The 17483-nt window shown below is 35.2% G+C and overlaps 1 protein-coding gene across 50 annotated transcripts in view; it reads left to right on the top strand.

The window, feature by feature from the left end:
• The window catches only part of PTPRD (protein tyrosine phosphatase receptor type D), a 1276575-nt gene that overhangs the window by 1232887 nt on the left and 26205 nt on the right, over nt 1-17483 (top strand). For all 50 annotated transcript variants that reach the window (XM_042804932.1, XM_042804933.1, XM_042804934.1 and 47 more), the window contains 2 exons: nt 1193-1312; nt 2249-2403. In XM_042804932.1, coding sequence (XP_042660866.1) covers nt 1193-1312; nt 2249-2403 — 275 coding nt within the window. The remainder of the gene's footprint in view (nt 1-1192; nt 1313-2248; nt 2404-17483) is intronic.

Raw genomic sequence — 17483 nt, 5'->3', positions numbered from 1 at the left:
GGGGAATCATCAGTTTTTCTCTTGGATTAGCATGATAATTCACATTTTTATCAGAAATACTGTGCAATATTCTGCTTTTGTTGTTCCTTACAGTTTGTATATTCTCACCAAATTTGGTATGAGTCTGGCTTAGAGTGATTAATGAAGACATTTGTTAAACAAATACAATGTATTGTTACTGGACTCAGAATACACTTTTTCTGTACCATATGCAAGAATAATTGATAAGAATGAATTGTTATAAATAGAATGGAGACTGACTGTCTCAGTTTCACCTATCAGTCACTGAAAGCAAAATATTTTCAGTTATTTAACCCCCCATAATACTTTGTACCATGTTTTCTGACTGTTTTAGGGATTCAGCATTTATTTTTTCATAATACCTTTCATTCTAAATAGTTTTTAACTCACACAAATTCTTGAGCCTCAGCAATTGTGGTAAACATATGGTTCTCTTATGCATCATCTTACACAGAATTATTTCAACTTGTTAATATTCTAAACTATGATGTTTTGAAATGGAGATTTTTCTGAATTAAATGGCCTATGTCTTTTAAAATTTGATGAACTCTCTTTGTCAGACTATGTTTTTTAAATGACTGTGCACACAGTTTCATTCTATACTTCGTAACAGTGATCTGAGAGGGAAGTTTTATTTTCTCACAGGGCACTTAATAGTGGTTGGTGCTATTTCATTTATCTGTGTAATAAAATTCTTTCTGAAAAAATTCAGGCTTTTACTGAGATGTTTCTATACATATGAAATATTGACATCCAAGCAACAGTTTATATGTTTGAGGACTAATGTGAAATAGGTAAAATATATCTAATATTAAAAAAGTTATCTGTCTACCTTTACTGGATTGGTACTGTTGTAAAATCCCGAACTGAAGATACAGATGATGTTTTTAACTACTATAAATTGTTCTTTCTATAGTGTATCTATCCTTATTAATATTTCTTAATCATCTGCCCCACTGAATTTACATATACCCATTATGGAGGAACATATTGTAAGAACTACTACCAGAGGAACAACTCCTGTGGACAATAAAATAAATTTATTATGTTGTATCCTTAGCAGTTGTTAAACATTCTAACTCCACATGCTTTAAAAACCTACACTGATACATACTCAGATAATAAACATCAGTTTTATATTTATTAAATAATTACATATTTTTCACTGCAGGTGAAGTGTGATCAATACTGGCCAAGCAGAGGGACAGAAACTTATGGACTAATCCAAGTGACCCTTTTAGACACTGTTGAATTGGCAACATACTGTGTTCGTACATTTGCACTTTACAAGGTAAATATACTTCTGTATACTTACAGTATACTTTAAAACTTATATGTAGGCAACTTTTATCCTTTCCGTCTCCCTTCCCTTCCCTTCCCTTCCCTTCCCTTCCCTTCCCTTCCCTTCCCTTCCCTTCCCTTCCCTTCCCTTCCCTTCCCTTCCCTTCCCTTCCCTTCCCTTCCCTTCCCTTCCCTTCCCTTCCCTTCCCTTCCCTTCCCTTCCCTTCCCTTCCCTTCCCTTCCCTTCCCATCCCTTCCCCTTCCTCCTTCCCTATCCCTTCAGTTCCCTTCCTTACCCTTCCCCTTCCCTTCCTTTCCCGTCCCTTCCCTTCCCTTCCCTTCCCTTCCCTTCCCTTCCCTTCCCTTCCCTTCCCTTCCCTTCCTTCCCTTCCCTTCCTTCCCTTCCTTCCCTTCCCTTCCCTTCCCTTCCCTTTCCCTGCCCTTCCCTTCCCTTCCCTTCCCTACCCTTCCTTCCCTTCCCTTCCCTTGCCCGTTCCCTTCTCTTGCCCTTCCCTTCTCTTCCCCTCCCCCTCCCCCCCCTCCCCATTCCGCCCCTTCCACCTCCCCTCCCCTATTCCTTCCCCTCCCTGCACCACTACTCCCCCTCCCTCTTCCCCTTCCCCTTTCCTTTCCCTTCTCTCTCCCTTCTCCCTTCCTTCTCCTTCCCTTGTTCTTCCCTTTCCTCCTTTCCACTTTTCTCCCTCATTTCCTCCTAGCAGCTATGAACAGCAAGACTTCTTCTACAAACCAGGTATATTTTACTTACAACATAGAGTTTTGTGATTTAATATAGAGCTCTCATTATGAAAAAACAAATAACGGAATGAAATACTAGCTAAAGCTCTGGCACTTGTGATGCATGAAAAGTGCCAATATTTGTAATGCATGAAAAGTGCCAATATCACATGAAGTGGCAGTTTTGTCATTAAGTTCTTTAATTTCATAGAATGGCTCAAGTGAGAAAAGGGAAGTGAGGCAATTCCAGTTCACTGCCTGGCCTGACCATGGTGTTCCAGAACACCCAACACCCTTCTTAGCTTTCCTGCGACGAGTCAAGACATGCAACCCACCCGATGCTGGACCTATGGTTGTACATTGCAGGTAGAGTCAGAATTTCTTCCAAAGCATTTTATGCCAAGATTGCTGCTTTCTGTTTTGTTGCAGACAAAACATTATATTACTTCGAAGGGGCTTCTGAGTCTGTCAAAGAAAAAGATGGTTGCCTTGCAAAGTGGTGACCTGGTTATGGCACTGCCAGATTTTAGAAAAGATCAGAGAACATGGAAGATAGATATTTAATGCTTATTGAAACACCAGGGTTAAGAATGTGGAATAAATATAAATCATAATACAAATTTTTTATAAAGTTTGCTGAGTATTTCCTGAATGGAGACAAATCTTTTTGTATCTGTATTTACAGGATCTTAAAACATTTTGAATATTGCCTGAATTATAGATTGCCTTAGCTGTAATTTCATCAGCTTGATCCATATAGATCTATACCTCCAACGGAGCTCAGCAACAAAGATGTTATGCTCTATTTCAAAAGCAAAATTAATAGAATAAATGAATACTCCCACCCCGGAAAGGCTGTTAAGTTAGTACAATTAGCTAAATTCTCTAAATACAAAAATATATGAATTAAATTAGTTTTTAAGAGTCATACAGCAAGTAATTGGAAAAGATGAAATACAATACAGAGCTTATTATCACTTAGTGGTATTGATGAAATGCAAGGTTATTATTTCCTCTTTGGCATTGGTTACACATGCAAATTTCAGTGAAATTAATGTCCAGGTTAGGTAGTATGATTTGATGCCTGTCGAGGGACTCTTTTCCCCAATTTTCTATTAATTTATTTACCAATATTCTACAATATGCATCATCTGGTAGAAAAATTGTCAGAGCTCTTTCTCTTTTGTATAGCTTCTTGAGACATTAAGATTTTAAGCATTTCATATGACCTATCCTCTAAAAAGCAGACTTCCACATATTTTGTCATTTTAGCAGGCCTTTTAAATTCTACTCGCAACAATTTATCTATGAGCAGAAGTAATGAAACCAGGTTTTTTGCAAATTTACAGATTCATGTCTCTGTATTTAAAAATTTTATGTGGCTGGGCATGTAGCAGCAAGTGTTGTGGACAGTCCAGAGTTTATGAATTTACTCATTAACTCATCAATATTACCATGCTATCTAACTGATAGACCAAGAAGAATAAGTTACTAAGGTCTTACAGTAGTAATGATAATGTAGGTGTCTCTTTTCAGGCATATGGTAGCAACATTATATATTGAGATCTGTATTGCCTTATCATTTTGAATTTGACATTATTAAATAGGTTAAAAAAAATCAGCAACAATTTCTTTAGGCTGAAATATATGCCTTTCATTCAGTTTGAAATTAAAGTACTGGACATGCCTAAACATTTAATTTCAAGCTCAGAAAAATTTTCATTTTATGTTGAAACAGAAAAAGTAAGCAACTTCTGCATGTCATCTATTTTTTCTTAGAATCTGCTTTCAGATTTTTGTTTCCTCTCTTCTCTGTCACTCTGTAAATTTCTCCATTTCACTCTTTCATTTGTTTCTCAGTCATTCCACTTTTTTTTTTCCTTTTTTTCTCTCCAGTGCCTGGACTGCTCTTTATTCCATGGACTCCTCTAATTATATTCTATTTTTGTCCTTCAATTACACTGTTTTCTCAAACTCATTTCACTGTTTATTATCATAATGCTGAACCATTTCAACATGAAGTATATTCCTACATGTCTTAATATTCTATCTGAAGAAAGATCATCATTCTAATGTCGGTATTGTCCTGCCGATTTTTTTCAGGCATCACCTTTTCTTGCCTTCTAGTAGTCGCCCTTTTCCACTGAGATATTTTTCCTGTTCTTGACAAACTTGCTTTTAATTTCTTCCTTTGCTAGCCCCCAGTCTGCTTCTGCAGCCTTTTAAAAAAGTCACCTTTTCCTTGTATGTTATCTGTCACTGTCTCCCATTTTGTGTTCAGGACTCCCTAAGTCCCTTTTCTTTAAAGCTCATGTACTACCATCATTCAGATATTAAAAGTATTTCAAACTTTCTTCACTAGAGCAAAACAATATAATACAAGACCATGTCTTGTGTCCTTTGCCTGTGGTAGGTAGTGCTTTTCCAAGATATCTCACTGAAGGAATAATCTGAGTTTACTCCCCAGCAGAAACATCATGGGATTAGTAGTGGGGAGTGTTAGACACCCGAGACAGCACTGATACTTTCTTTTATGTTTCTTCCATTATCTAACAAACTGTCAGAGCTCAGGAAATTATAATAATGACATGTTAGAAGTATAAATACAAGGGATTTTACCTTTCAAAATATGTTTGGTAAAAAAAAAAAAAAAAAACAAAAACAAAAAAAAAAACTAGGTATGAATAAGCTGTGGAAGCATTTTTCTGCAAAGCTTTTAACTGAAACTAAAAGCTAGCAAACAACTAAATACAGGGAGATGCTATTTGTCTATTATATTGATAGGAATTTAGCTCAAAGTTTCCTACTGCTCAAAAGCTGAGCTCCTTTTCACATTTGATTCAGGTCAACAACCAGTAAAAGCAATAGGAGCCTGCCTGGGTGAGGAATAAATAAAAAAGCCAGCTATTTGCGTTTTGATCCTTGGAAAGTATCCTCCTATTTATTCTGTATTTATAAGTAGGCATCGTAAGTGAAGGTTTGTCTGGAGCTTTTTCTTACTGCAATTTACACATCTGCTCTAATATTGACCACCAGTGGTCTTTCAGTCCACTTCATGTTAACAGATTAAGAAGTTTTTCCAGTTTGCTTGGTGGTTTTGGGATATGGCTATATTTCCTATATGCAATCAAGGTCACTGGAGACCTGGTTCGTGGGTATGGTCCCAGACCAGTTTGTATCAGAGCCTCATTAGGTGATAAACTAGTTAATATCCTGTTCCTAGGAAATGGTTGTTGAGCGTATGAAGAATTTATGTAATAATTTACAGGGTGCTTAGTGGGAAAAAGTCCAAGATGAAAACAAGTGACAACTGAAGAACCCACCCTGTAAACATTTGAATGCATTCTATTAGTGTAACAGTGACCAGAAAAACAAAATGCATGGTCTTAACTGGTGAAATTAACTGTGAATAGAGTGTAAGTATTATCATTCAAAATTACTAGACTATGTAAGACATGTTCAACAAATGCAAGTGGAAGTCTTCATAACAAATCTTGTGTGATGAAAGCAAAGAAAAATACAAAATTATAGGATCAGAGTTTACGATAACATTAGTAATCATTTGTTACTAATGTCTATTCAACAGACATCTCGGCATGTCATTTACACACCCACCCTTGATAATTAACAGTTTGGTCGCCTGCACAGTATTGAATTTGATTCTAATTCAGAAATCAAAAACACATTGACAAATATCGTATGTACATTCTACCAGTCAAAACTCTTACTTGTGCAGAAAATTTGACAGATTTTTAAGCTGAAAAGGTAATGAAAATATAAATAAATCTACATTATTTTTAAAGATCATCACTGAAAGGATTGTGAGGCACCAAAGGTAACATCAAGGCCTAATTTAAATGCAGGGTTTTTTTCATTTATGTAATAAGATATTCTGTTACAACTGCCAGTAAGAAAAAGGTATAGTGGTAATAATACAAATGGATAATACCATTGCACACTGTTTCCAGGAAAAAGTCTATACTTTTCTGTCTATATCCACCAGGAAAGAGTTTAGCAAAGCCCAAACAAAGGTAAAGTTAAATTTGGAAGTATATTTATTATAAACTGCCATGTTCTGTCATCCTTGCTTGAGTTAAATTCTGCCAAAGACAGCAGTATGATTATTTTCAGTGTGAGATCTGGTAGCGGAAAGCAGCTAAATCAAAGGTAAATCTGGATACAAAAAAAAAAAAAAAAAAGTAACACAAAAGAAATTTAACAAAAAATGTAGAAAAAAGTAGATAATTCTCATAATATTTATTCAAATCTTGACTTGGCTTATTTAGAATAATTTGTCTGAAGACATTCTATATGGTGGTTGAGAAGTTTGATTCAGGTAGATGCTTTTTAATTTACAGACTGTTGTATTTCAACACTGTATCTTCTCAGTCCCTTTGCACAGAAATTGAATAATGCCACAATCCAACTGGTGTCTCTGCATGACTTGTCCTAATTTGCAGAGCTGATACAGAAAAAAGAGTTTCTTTAATGAAAAAATTCAGGCTTAAATCCTAGGATTCTGCATTGGTAAGGCTGTAATGTGTGGTCTAATGATAGTCGGGAAAGCACACGTTTTTGTTTGAAGTTGGATTAGTGAAGGCAAACAGGTGCTAATCAGATCACACTGAGATAGTACTGGAGGGTGTTGGGAGCTTTGTGCCACAATGTTTTCAAAACATCACAGAAACTTTAGTAGTTGGTTCAGTAACACTACATAAAAGATTAACATGTAAGTGCAATCCCACATGTTTGAATCTTTCTTTTAATTCCAGCACCAAGTGGCATATCTTTAAGATACATCATGAAGTTTTGGCAAGTACTGTTAATGCTGCTATTTCCAAAAGAAAAACTTGGATGTTTGGAAGAATGTGACTGGTTTGAGTAAATCCATATCTCAGTATAATAACATAACCAGTTACACAGTAAAAACAAACTAATTTTCAAAAAATAACAAAAAGCGGTATGATCTTGTATTTCCTGAAGTAGGATACTTTGTTCAGTGTTTCAGAATAAAAAATAAAATTTAAAAAAATTAAATATATATCTAAGGCAGTGATTTTCCAGTGGATTGTTTTACTTCACCTCTGTATCTTTTAAACTTCCCTACTGGTTTTGCCACATGCGTCACAAGTGCTGATTTTCTAATCCTGACACTGAATAAGTTGTAGATGACTGCCTATCATTTTTCACGGTGGTGGAAAAAAAATACCCCCCCAGTACATAATCAGAAATCTCTCAAAGAAGACTGAAAAATACTAAAAGCGTCCTCAACCCTTCTCTCTCCATACCCTGAGAACAACTCAGGATCTTTCCTAACTTCCCTGGACAGCTGAAAGTTCTGGAGAGGAAAAGATAGTAAATGCATTTTAGTGTGACAAGTATTTTTATATCACAAATATTCTAAACTTTCTCTGCTTTACCCACATGTCTTTATCCAGCAACTATTGGGTTGCTACTATATATTAGACTGTGCTAGGTATAATGCATATACAAAAATACTGTAACTATTTGCTCTCTGGCTGTTAGCTGTAGGTCACCATATATCTCATTAAAGCAACTTTTTTTCTCAAAGTCTTCATTCGAAAATAAAAAGCAAAAGGAGAGGTATAAGGCTGTTATTAGAGTCCCTTCTTAAAACAATGCATAATTGGTGACAGTGCTTAGGGTATTTAATTCCTTTTAGTATAAAAATACAGCAATGAGTAAATGTCCATGTTTTTCATTGTATTCCATTTGTATTGATAGTCTCAGTTACTCTGATCATGCAGTCATTTAATTTCTACACATAACTTCCTTCTTGGGAGTTATTTAATTTCTACACACACCTTACACAAAATACACCAAGACTTTCAGAGTTTGACACCTTGAGAGCTTGATCTTTGTTTAAGGAACTGGAACTGGATTCTCTTAATTTAGAAATTTCTGGATGGTTATTCTGTTACCATTTAGTTGTTAGAATTGTAGAATCTACTGGAAGATGAGAAAGAGTCTAGGAGAAAGGTTGATAAATGCTAGTTGGCAGAAACAAAGGCTGATATCCCACCAGCACAGTGATGGAGGGGTCATTGGTAGAGCAAGATACTTGATAATCACCTGTGTAATGAGTGGCGTCACAGAGGGACAGGATTTCAGACTTACTTTCATATTGTCACCACAAAAACTTTCAAGGCTTTGAAGATTTAGATTCTAAAACCTTCACAATTCAAGACCCTGGCTGGTGTATGCTGAACATACAAGAGTTTTCACCTTGTTACTGTGCTATGGTCATACAATTATATAGAAAAAAAGGTAGAGTCTTCGTCTCTATACTGATAGAAACAGTGATGGATGGGTAATGCTGGTATTTTTTTTCTCTGTTTCAAATTTGAATGTCATTAGTTATGATCATCTTGATTGAAAAGATGCCGGTTACCTTGCCCAACTAATCACTCTTTATCTTAAGGGCAGTCTGGATCTTATTAGCCTAGGTCTCTAATTTGTGTCCTTAAATTCATGTGATATGAAAATCCAGAAGTATGAACATGGCAAGGATTACCTACCATACAGTAGCTAATGTGAAAGTGTGCAGGGTCCTTAAAGATTGGCTCGGGTACCTTGATATTTTTAGTTTTGAATAGGAAAATATTATGCTACATTATCTAGAAAACCTCCATGAGATGTCAAACACCAGCTAACTGATGCTGATCCACTTTCAAGTTTTGTCTTAAGTTAGAAACCAGTTCTGCAGAGCAAACCAGCCTTTCCTAAAACCTAAACTGAAGTTGCTGTATGTATATGTGTTTCCATTGTTCATAAGCATAAAATCTCAGTATCACTTGAACCATTATTAAAATACAAAAGTGTACAAATAACAAATAATAGTAGTATTTATTCATGCAGGTTCAAATAATGGAAAATACCTACTTGTGGTCTTTTTGATTAAATCAGTCCTATGTGTATAAAGTCATCTTTGGTTGGTACTTAGCCTGTGGTTCAGGGGATTATAGCCCCACTGCTGTGACTCGGGGCTGGATTATCTTTTGAAATCCTAAAAAGCTTCTATGACTGCATAGGGCAAGATCTGTAAAGGAACATAGTGAATGCTATTGCAGATAGGATCAGTGGTCTGTCTAGGCCAGTATCCTGTCTCTGACAATGGCAAATGTCAGAACTTTCATGGGAAAGTATAAAACTCCAATGTCAACAATATTTCAGTACAGTTTCCTCCCCAGCAGCAAGCAGTTAGTGACTAGTTTAGCCCTACTTAATGAAGATTTAAATTCTTTTCCCCCTTATTCCTTTAGCTACCTAGAGAAACTGGTGGATGCTTCACTGTTCATATTCTACAGACATTTTAAAGAACAAAACCAGACAGTCTTATTTTTGACTTTTTTCCTTGTCTAAGTATTATTCTCTGACAAGTAGTTTCATGCATCATGTTAGAAGATATATATTTACTATTATTTTAAACATGTGTGTCTTCATTTCACTAAATGTCTTTGAATAAAGGGAGAAAAAAGAACATTCTTTAATACTGTTTCTTGTTTTACATGTCTACAACTTTCCCTTGTGTTCATCCATCATAGCAAACTAGCACAGCAAAATACCCTACCTGATTCAGTACTTGTCATATGGAGGGAGATGGCAGGGAACCCGCACATTGCTAGTCTTTTTGCTAACTGTATCTGCTCCCTTGTTTGTGACATACCTTTTTCCTGTAGACTTGGTAACATTAACCTTTAAAAAAAAAAAAAAAAAAAAAAAAAGACTGGGGAATACTTAAGGCAGCAAAAATAGATCCAAAATTATGCCACATTTCTTGCTAAATTGTCCAGTGGAGGTGCTAACGCCTGGCTTGAATTCGGCCAACAAATGGTTTCAGTTGAGCATCTCTCCTGGAGACTGATGACTTTTCACTCAGTGAGATAACCTGCCCCTTATTAAAATGTAATCATTTTCTGCAAGATTTTTTTTAACAGAAGCAATGCCTTTTCCATGTGTTATCTCAAATTACAAAGATGTTGGTGCTGATAATTATTTCCATATATATATTATCATGTCCTACAAGGCCTGTAATTTCCTTTGACCTAAGCTGTAGTTTGATACATTATTTGATCAGCACTCTTAGTGAGTCATTTTATCCGTATGTATTTAGTTAATTGGTTATTTTTCTCCCCGCCCATGTTTATATATAATATACTCTACAAAGGAAAAGGAAATCTGACTGCTTTCAGCTGAGTCTAGTAAAAGAGCAATTAGGTTCTATCAGAGCCAGCAGCTGTCTGTAATGAATTCTGAATTAAAATTATGAGTGAAGAAAAGAATCCAGCCATCTGCAGGAAATGTGAAAATATTTTTATAACCCAATAGCTGAATTCTGGAAAGGGGTATCTCTGAGATTTCCCAGCTGTACCTACTGTAAACTCTGGAATATCCATGGACACACAGTATACTGGAACACATTGCATAACTTGGCTACCCGACATGTTTGGCTAACTTCAAACAGTCTGTATTTTTATCTAAAGTAATCAGCATGAAAGCCTCTTTAAATCATCTCCCTGTGTCTCTAGAAGTAAAATTCAGCTTTAAAAATAGTTCTGTTATCTTTTCATGGAGGCTTTCCAATCAGTATTCAGCCCTGAATATTAATCTTTCTTTGTTTTTCATACTTTTATAGACTTACTTCAGGGTCTCATCACTTATTATCAGATTTTGTCAATGACTGCTGTTCCAAGTGAATCCTGCATTGTGTTGCCTACTTTCTTTTTGTCACCTGAATTTTAAAAATAGTTTTTAATTATTTAAAAGTTATAATAATAGTACCCAAGCTCATTTTACAGCTACTAGAAACTTCTGCACGAAACCCCCCATGATTTTCATTATAACTTGTCCAGAGTATTTGTTCAAAATCCTTAAAAAAAGAGAGATATTAAGTGTCCAACCTCTAAATGACAAATTGTGATTAAGAAATGTGAAATGTGCAGTCTTATTAACCTTTCACAACCTGGTTTTCTACTATGTTAGGGAGGATTCATGCTGGTATGAAAACTGCTGAGGTTAAAGAAAAGAAACGTCAGTAGTAGTACCAGCAACCAAGCTCTTCAGCTGTTAGTGAAGTATTGTCAGAGATACTGAAAAGGGTGTTTATTTGTTTAATCACTTAGTCTAAGAAAACAGAGGCTTAGCAAGAGCCTTGATATGAGCTCATCAGAGAAGCCTTATAAATTTTTTTTCTGTTTTTTTGCTATGTAACATCTCACTGCATTATTACTGTACTGCAATCATTTCGGTTTAAGCCAAATCTAAGGTGTCAAGATCATGTTTATGTCATCCTCTGAATGTAGCCTCTAGATATATCAGTTCTCCATGGAAAAGGAAGACACATCTTGAGAGGGAGATCTAAAACAGTAGGTCTGTTACTAAAGTCCCATCAGCTTCAAGCACGAGAACTAATTTCTTGTTATTTCCAAGTTTCCAGAGTAGAAAAAAGAAAAGGAAAAAAGGATTTGTAGACAGATAGAGCCCAGTTCATTTAGGGCTTTGAAGTGTGATTGGTACTGAAAAAGAAGCCAACACAGATTGACACCTGGTACTATGTCTTATTTTTCAGTTTGTACTTACCAGATGAAATACTGTGTCCGGATGACAGTCTGGGACCTCAACACTGTTCTGTCAGTCTAAAACCCAAGCATAACAAATGGCATATGTTAGTGTTCTGACTTTAAAAATAGAGATCCTGAGGGCAGCCAGTGTTAAGAACAAGAAACAACTGTTGACCACAATAGGTATACAAATATGTAGAATCAGGGAAGGGTCCAGAAGTACTCTAGGAAGTACCTCAGTGTTCAGCAAGTACTTTCAAGGTCATCCTGTTATCCAGTACATCAGAACACATTTCTTCCCACCTTCTCTAATTCATTTTCAGATAGCATCAGTTCACCATTCCTATTTCCTAAACAGATGGGGTAATTGCTCCTCTACATGTTCCACATGAAAATGTAATCAAAACACAGAAATATACAAAAGTACAAAACAGCTCCTCAAAACATTCTACCCTGAGAATGCAAACCAGATTGAAATGCAAAGGAATTCAGCAAGCAAGCAGAATAATTTCTGCTCATTGACTTCTTTGCTGTGATGTAATTTTCACTTTTATTTATTGATGATAGGATCGCAGTGTACTTCCTCTCATAATTACCCAGAAGTATTATTTTCTGTATTTACTACAGCTGTTCTTACACAGTTCTGTCTTTAATTGAAGGCAACAAGTCACGGTAAGATGTGTTTTTAAAATTAACCTCAAAATACATTCTTTTCTAAATTCTATTTCACTAAACTCTATTTCAGTAAATTTTAGATTTTTCTTTCTTTAGTGGAATGCATAATGACAAGAATGCTTTGTGAATACATTGTACAGTACAAATAATGTAAAATTATGGAACCCAACAGATCTCAGAGAGAAGATATATTTAGAATAGTTAGTCTTTGATGCTAAATATAGAATGCAGTACACTGAATCTATAAGATTTTATTTAGAGAAGTAGGAAAATAAGGAGGATATCTAAGAACTGGATTAATTTTGAAGTTAAAAAGTCACAGTAGATCCTTGTGCACAGATAATACAGAGAAAATACAGTTTATTTAATTTATTTTCTTTATATATCTGAGCAAGTGAAGAAATCAGATTATAATGATTTATAGCAAGTTGTATATATAAAAATCCTCTAGGAAAAGCAGGATTATGGCATGTATTGCTATATAAAATCAACAATCAGCTCTGAAGGGAAACCAAGGTAAGAAAAGGAAGTGGTATAATAGAGGGTCGATGAACTTTTCAGTTGGCATATTGTGTAATTTCTACTATATTGCAACTCACAAGTGGAACAATAAGAGATTTTTTTATACCAACAATTCATGATTTCAGGAAAGAATCAGGCAGAATTACTCTGTGATACTATGTCCCTTTTAAGGAAGAAAAAGGAAGATCAGAAATAGTGCTGTCCCTTTTCAATAGCATAGTTTCTAAAAGTGTCAGGTACCAAACGACAGAAGTGTTGATTGAAAGGAAGAGCTCTAGATGATCTGATTATCAGATGAGGAGTGGTGGAATGCTTGTGCTTTCTTTAAGTATGTGGGACCATGAGACCAAATTTAGACAGTGAATTTAAGCTTTCCTCTTAGGACATGTCTGGAATGTTATTTTCTTAGAGTGCCTATCCAAATACCAGCAAAGTCTAATAAAGGATGGATTGCTGTAAAAGAAGTTGTGTCTGTTACTTGTTGGATAATAATCCTTAATGGATCCTTTCCTGCATGAATTTCTTTTTGGCATCCATGGTATTATGCAACAATGAATTTCGCAATTTAATTATGTACTACATGAAAAACTACTTCCTGGTTTTTTAAAATTCTCTGTCTCATCATTTCATTTCATGATCCTAATTCTTGTGTTACAAGCAAAAAAATGAATAGTCATTTCATTTTCACCTCCTCCATATAACACAAGGTTTTATACCATTCTTTCACATAGCCCTTTCTCTGGAGCCTTCTCTTCCAAACTGAGTGATCTAATTTGATTAACCTCCCCTTCATATGTTGTCATCATCTTTGATATGTTTCTTCAACCTTATGACTTCTCCACCGTCCTTGAGATGGGTCACACTGCTTGTCCTGGAGGTGAATGCAAGGGCAGTCCTCTGGCATGCAAAATGGCCTCAGAATGGCATTCAAAGGAAAATTTACAGAATCCTTCAGTAACTAGTGGATTCACAGGGTGGTGACTGAATGAATGAGTGTAAGAGTGAATAAAGGTATCACACAAAATCCTTCCAATCAGTTATACAAAAACCTAAATTTAATTGCAGTGCAGAAATGTAACCATGTAAATTTGCTGTCACATTTTAAAAGTGTGCTCAGAAGTTACCTCTGGTTGTAGTATTTGTGGTTTCAGATATTATTTTTCTTCATTCCATTACTTTAATGAACTACTTGTATATCTTTTACTTTCATAGAGCAACATGGTACATCTTTATCCACTACTAACACATAAATTATTTCTAATACTTGTAATCTATCAATCAGTGGAGTTGCTCTTTACATTATTCACTTCCACAGCCACATTCCTGTATTCCTTTGAAGCTATGTAGGAGTCCTTCCTCATTTCTGTAAAGTTCTGTCTCATGACAGACATGGATTTATAGTCTGGTGAGAGGATTGAAACTGTTGTAATGTAATGTCCTTGTTAGAAGTGTCTCTTTAAAAGTTTTTGTTCTGTTTTGTTGACCATTACAAATGATGCATTTTTATCATGTATGGTAAACTCAGCTTTTAAAATTACTTTAATTATTCCCTGTGCTTGGGATTTGCTAGAGAAATTTCTTGGAGTTTTGATTCTGTGTTTTAATATATGAGAGTTTGTTTGCTTGTGTTCATGATACAGTCTGGTGTAAAACAGCTTCTTGTACTTGATCTCTCCAGAGCTGAACTCACGATTAGATGAAGAACAGATTTACTTCCTGAATATTATTACACTTCTGAGATCGCATATTTCAAAAACTTGGGCTTAAATCTGGGGCAGTTATATTTGAAGAATTTATGGTAATGGTAGAATTCTGAGAATATAAAGGCTGAAAGGAAAATCTTCATAAAGCTCAGTAAAGGAATAAAGATCTAAGGCTGACTTTTTATTTGTGATCCTCCTATGCTTTTGCCAGCTATGAAAACTATGGGGAGCTCTAGACTGAGCTTTACCTACTTGCAGTGAAATCTTCTCCTGTTTTCTGATTTTTTTTCTTCCCTTGTTCATTTTAAGAAGCTTTATGTGACTTCAATGACAAATATGGTTGCTTCCATGCATGGCATAGAAATGAAGAAAATGCTATAGCTAAAGACCTTTGTTTGGTGAAGTATTGCACCTAAAACTGTGTCATATTCCAATACTTGATTGCTGGTATCTGACCATAACCACAGTTAGAAGAAAATAAAGTCATTGTGTACTTGCTGACCAATTCTCAAAGGTCTCATAAGCCAGTACCAGAATTCTTGAAGCAGTCCGCTATCTCTTCTAAAATGAAATTTAAATTTACCTCTTTGCACAAAGTCTTTATGCTATTTCAGTAAGATGTATCCCTTCAAAAGGATGTTCAGTAGTTTCAAAGGGGCTTTTTTGCTGCTTCCTGGACCGAGGGGTGACTTTCAACTGTGTTCTCATTTCCTAAGAAGAAAAGGAGAAATAATATAAATATTGCTTTTGTCAGAACTACTACAGAATTTCTCTGGGATTGGAATCTAATTAATCATATGAAGCTCCTTGGTAAAATACAGGCATTTTTATATGTTTCCCATATCACAAGCAATTTTATGTACTTTCAGTTCATAAATGCAAGCTTCATTCAATCTGAAACTGTAATATTCAACAAAATTTCCCTTGATATGAGTCAAAAATGTCCTAAATGATTTTTGGTCCATATTTTACTGTCTTTGCTTCCAATTAAATGATCTGTGAATACTGGCAATTACACTGAGTTCCTTTGCCAAATCACTGAAGTATCAGTAAAGGGTCATCATTTAAACAGCTACAAATTAATCACAAAAACCAACCTTTAACACATGCATACAGTGATTTTAATGTGGAATAGCCCCCTTATGCCTCTTAATTTTTCTTTTTGTGAATTGCATCACAGGACATTAAACATGTTTCAGCTCATGGGACTGTGTCAGTCATGTTTTTAGAAATTGAAAACAAATGCTAAAATATGATAAATAATAATATTTGAAGCAATAACAGTTTCCTAGTAGGCATGCCTAATTAATAGATTGCTTAGGTTTTCAGCTTGTAAAAGTAACAGTATCTTTCACTAGCTGAAATGATAGAATATATTTTTTAAATTATGAGTTTGACAGTAACATGAAAATATGCAAACCAAAAGGGCAAGAAAGTCAGTAACAAGTATAGAATTAATTTGTGAAATTATTCTCCTTAGCTGAATTATCATCCTTAGCAGAAAGTAGATAGGATTTTTTTTTTTATATATATTCCAGTGGCATATTAGTAAGGATTCAAACTGCGTGGCTTCCCAGCAGTATATTGTTACCATGTTAAAAGTCTGTATGATGTCAGAAGAGAAGGAGAAATGGGATAAAGATAGGGTAGTTTCTTGCTCTTGTATAGGAAGTTACTGGAGTTTGGAATTAGAAGGTATGAGGTGGCAAAGAGGAAGGAAGTTAAAATATTCATAGCATGGATTCCATTTTTCCCTGGAAACTGCAAAGGGTAGTCTGCTGGACACATGGCTCATTTACAACTGGCACACTTGGAATGGTCCTGAACAACTTAAGGTGGTAAAATACCTTGCTGGATAAAATTATCTGGAAAGGATTGTGTCATGAGACCAGTGGAGCCAAATGCCTCAATAAATGTAGTTTGTTAGCCCTTCTATCCTTATAGTGAAAACATGGGTGCATAGTCATGTGTTTTGGTCTGGTGTCATGATCTTCACAATCTCTGTATAAACCTGTAAACTAGAAAATATATTCTGTGCTACAGTGTGAAAATAACTATTCCTTTTTGAGTTTGCTCATGGGGAAAATAAATATATAAATGATAATACAAGACATTAAGAGAAGAAATGAAAACTCCTCATTCCAGCAGCAAGTGCAAATTTTTAACTGGGCTGGAATTTTACAGTTGTGGTTTGTAGGTACCAGTGAACCTTGCAATGTTTGATCTGAAAAATGACATATCCAGTTATAAGCATGATGCTGGAATATTAATTCATTAATACATGGTAGGAAAAGGAACCATATTCTAAACTACTGAGGACATCTGCACTGCCAAACATAATTTCTTACTTGGCCAGCACTTGTTAGGCTGATAAAATGACAATAGATATCATTTAAGGAATGGCTTAAAACTTTATATAAAAGAGTCTGGCATACAAATGTGTGCTCTTGTGGTGATTTCTTTGCAATCCAAAAAAAAAGAAGAGGAACTGTGACACAATTTTTTGAGGTTTTCTCAATGAGTGTTATGAATGTTAAGGTCACTAAGGTTTCCTGGAATGCAAAGCTTTTATTATACGCAGTAAGTGAACTCCCATTTAGCTAGGATAACCATCCTTCCATTTGTCTGTATGTTTTCTTTCTCTACAACTCCTACTGATCAACATAATTGATTGGTAAATTTTCTGAAGCTCAGAATATTGATTAGTTCTTGTCAGAATGGCATCTAGGAAAGTTGAGGTTGATGCATTTGATCTGTTAGCAGAAATCCTCAGCTGTTTGAAGGGAATCTGCTTCTGTGAAGAGTAGCTGGTAACATGAATACATGATTAATAATATGTAAATATGGAATCTTAGAAACAAAACTTACCTCGTGTAAGACTAAATTGTCTTTCTGCTCTGTACTTCTTTCTGATTTGGTTGAAAGTAAATGCAGTTTTCTGGTAACTGACAAAGATTGTTTAAGC

The sequence above is a fragment of the Tyto alba genome, unplaced genomic scaffold (genome assembly GCF_018691265.1).
Source record: "Tyto alba isolate M040663 unplaced genomic scaffold, T.alba_DEE_v4.0 Super-Scaffold_42, whole genome shotgun sequence".
Lineage (NCBI taxonomy): Eukaryota > Metazoa > Chordata > Aves > Strigiformes > Tytonidae > Tyto > Tyto alba.
This window is presented reverse-complemented; position numbering and strand designations above follow the sequence as displayed.